The following is a 3,727-nucleotide window of genomic DNA, read 5'->3' as shown; positions in this document are numbered from 1 at the left end:
ATGAAAGGAAGCATCTTTCACCTTCTCTTTGAATTGCATTGCCTTAGCAATTCCCATTGGAGAAGGCAATGGCACCCCACTCCAGTACTCTTGCCTGGAAAATCCCATGGATGGAGGAGCCTGGTGGGCTGCAGTCCATGGGGTCGCGAAGAGTCGGACACAACTGAGCGACTTCACTTTCACTTTCATGCACTGGAGAAGGAAACGGCAACCCACTCCAGTGTTCTTGCTTGGAGAATCCCAGGGACGGGGGAGCCTGATGGGCTGCCGTCTATGGGGTCGCACAGACTCAGACACGACTGAAGCGACTTAGCAGCAGCAGCAGCAACTCCCATACACACATCCACTTAGCCCATTTGACACAATCAATATATTCTTAATTTGTCTCTTTATTGGAAACACCATGTGCCTTCCCAGAACAACTGGCACTCATTTTACACATTTATGCAATTCTGTTAACAGGTGTTTTATTTGTTGTGCACAATGTATATGTAGCAGAAACACCCTGTGGCAAACTGGCTGAACAACATATTCAGAAATAGGGGCCTATAAAATGACCGTTGATGACAGGAGCCCATGCCATTCCTACAGGGGCCACAGCGAAGTGAGGCATAGGTGCCGGGTATGGCAAAGGCATCCGCCAAGGCATGGGTGGCACAGGTGGAGGTAGCACAGGTGGTGGGGGCATCCCAGGGGGCAGGCCTGGGCGCGGCACTGCAGGAATGTGTCTCCATGCAGGCTGCATAACAGGCAACGGGGGGTAGGGCCCATTAAAGAATACCCCCATAGGCTGGCCCAAGGCAGCAGGGTGCGCATTTCTAAACATCATTGCCCTCTGATATCTTCTCCACTTGGCCCTTCGGTTTTGAAACCAAACCTTCAATCAGAGGGAAAAAAAGAGATGGCTTTAGTATACTGAACAGTTAATATCATACTAGAAAACACCCATCATGCAAATCTGCCATTGAGATTTTACACTGCTGCAGCAGAAGCTATTTCCTTATTGCTAAACTCTGTTAGGAAAGTAAACAGCTCACCTCTCTCAGTTAATCCTTAGTGAGCTAAGCCTAGTCCAGACTTTGGCACATTGAATTGTCTCTCATTTTTAACATTCCTTAATGAGTTTTTTCCAAGTCCTGTATGCAGGCCTAATCGATGAATTGCACTGGGTCCCTGCTGTTAATGTCCACACCTGGGAGCAGATGCTATGTCAATGGAGGCTCAATCATGGGGAGGCCCACGGACTTTGTGGCTTGTCTTGCTTGTTGCTTCAGCAACACGAGAGTTGATAAAGTCCTGGACATGGCCTTGATATTTTGGCTGTTAGTGTTAAGGAAAGTTTAGCTTAACTAAACCAAAATCACTAAACCCCAATTCCTTTTCCCCAGATAAGATACTAAGTACCCTGTTGTCATCACTGTCAATTTTGCATGCTCCTATCTGCCCTACCCTCCAAACCTTCCTGGGCTCAGGACAAGGGCAACTTATTTGGTTCTAGCTTCAGTTTCAGGTTGCAAGACAAGAGCCACTGTTTACCCAGAGTGTTAGGGTACCCGAGGTCCTGCCAGCTCTACTCCTTAACCAGGAGACCCCAATCCCATCACTTATTCCTAAGGCAGGAAGGTCCAATCATGTCTAGTCCTGTGGGGACAAGGGTCACAAAAGAGGCTCCTCTCTAAATGCTTACCAATCATTAACAAACAAACAAGCTATCAATTAGACTTTACTTTCCTATTAGCATAGCAGGTGATGGGAATTGTTTACCTTGTATTTAATTATTCTGGAGTTAATTCTGGATAATTATAAATTTTAAGCTGTCTTTTCTCTCTCCCATTTTAGGATTATGTGTCCTTCTACTACATGCAAATATAGTGTGAAGAAGGCCACTGTAATAAAGCTCATTCTGGAGGGATTCAAATGTACCTGCGGTCTAATCTCCCTAAACATAGCCAAAATCTCATGGATGGCAAATTTTAGTATGGGCCAATATTAGGTCCATATTCCCAATACTGGTTTCATAAAACATCTGTCATACGTGCACACGATGGGTAGAGGAAGTATCTATTAAGTTTCTTGGGGGAAATCATGCTGCAGTATTTAGAAATATACAAGAACATTGTATTTTTCCTTACTTGTGTTTTCTGGCTTCATGTTCCCTTCAGAAATCCATTGAGAGGACTATGTAAACCAAAGGACGAGGAAAAGCAATTCAGCAAACTTTTCCTCTGGGCTTACCTTGTCTGTCAGATTCGTTCTGAGACCAGGCCTGACTGTTGGTCCAGCCTGTGGCGTTAGGATGCCAGCATCCGGTGGTCTGCTTTGCTGCACAACACTGACAGATGCACAGTGTATTTCCATCACTGTGCTCATGTATGTTGTTGTTTAATGGCTAAGTCATGTCCAACTCTTTTGTGATTCCATGGACTATAGCCCACCAAGCTCCTCTGTCCATGGGACTTTCCTGGCAAGAATACTGGAGTGGGTTGCCATTTCCTTTTCCATGGTATCTTCCCAATCCAGGGATCGAACCCAGCTATCCTGCACTGACAGGTGGGCTTTTTATGGCTGAGCCATCAGGGAAGCCCTGAACTCACACTCATGCTCTAGGGCAAAACAACTAAGCCATCTAATATATATGTATACACATATATATCTAATATATGTGTAATATATCTAATATATTAGATACACATATCTAATATATGTGTATACACATATATTTCTAATATATGTGATATATATATACACATACATATCTAATCCATATATATGTCTATATCCATACATATCGGAGAAAGCAATGGCAACCCACGCCAGTACTCTTGCCTGGAAAATCCCATGGGTGGAGGAGCTTGGTGGGCTGCAGTCTAAGGGGTCGCATGGACATGACTGAGGTGACTTAGCAGCAGCAGCACCAGCAACAGCCTCCCTAAAGGATGCCAGTGTTAGAAGATGAACTTTATTTACTGGAAAAAAAAACTCTGTGTGTGTGTGTGTGTGTGTGTGTAGGATGCCAGTGTTAGAAGATGAACTTTATTTACTGGAAAAAAAAACTGTGTGCCTGTGTGTGTGTATAGGATGCAAGTGTAAGAAGATGAACTTTATTTACTGGACAAAAAAACTGTGTGTGTGTGTGTGTGTGTGTGTGTGTGTGTGTATGTTAGGATGCCAGTGTTAGAAGTTGAACTTTATTTACTGGAAAAAAAAGCTGTGTGTGTGTGTGTGTGTGTGTGTGTCTGTGTGTAGGATGCCAGTGTTAGAAGATGAACTTTATTTACTGGAAAAAAAAAACTGTGTGTGTGTGTGTAGGATGCCAGTGTTAGAAGATGAACTTTATATACTGGAAAAAAAATAACTGTGTGTGTGTGTGTGTGTGTGTGTGTGTGTAGGACACCAGTGTTAGAAGATGAACTTTATTTACTGGAAAAAATGCTGTGTGTGTGTGTGTGTGTGTATGTGTGTGTGTGTAGGATGCCAGTGTTACAAGATGAACTCTATTTACTGGAAAAAAAAACTGTGTGCCTGTGTGTGTGTATAGGATGCAAGTGTTAGAAGATAAACTTTATTTACTGGACAAAAAAACTCTGTGTATGTGTGTGTGTGTGTGTGTGTGTGTGTGTGTATGTTAGGATGCCAGTGTTAGAAGTTGAACTTGATTTACCGGAAAAAAAAGCTGTGTGTGTGTGTGTGTGTGTGTGTAGGATGCCAGTGTTAGAAGATGAACTTT

General features: G+C 43.4%; 1 protein-coding gene across 1 annotated transcript in view; it reads right to left on the bottom strand.

Moving 5' to 3' along the window:
• Positions 1 to 532: 532 nt before the first annotated feature.
• Positions 533 to 3,727, bottom strand: part of ESX1 (ESX homeobox 1) — a 5,599-nt gene continuing 2,404 nt past the window's right edge. Inside the window, exon 4 of the mRNA XM_040264979.1 lies at positions 533 to 877. Coding sequence (XP_040120913.1) covers positions 533 to 877 — 345 coding nt within the window. The remainder of the gene's footprint in view (positions 878 to 3,727) is intronic.

Source organism: Oryx dammah, unplaced genomic scaffold, assembly GCF_014754425.2.
Source record: "Oryx dammah isolate SB20612 unplaced genomic scaffold, SCBI_Odam_1.1 HiC_scaffold_23, whole genome shotgun sequence".
NCBI classification, from domain to species: Eukaryota; Metazoa; Chordata; class Mammalia; order Artiodactyla; family Bovidae; genus Oryx; species Oryx dammah.
Note: the sequence above shows the minus strand (reverse complement) of the source record. Positions and strands in the feature narration are given on the sequence as shown.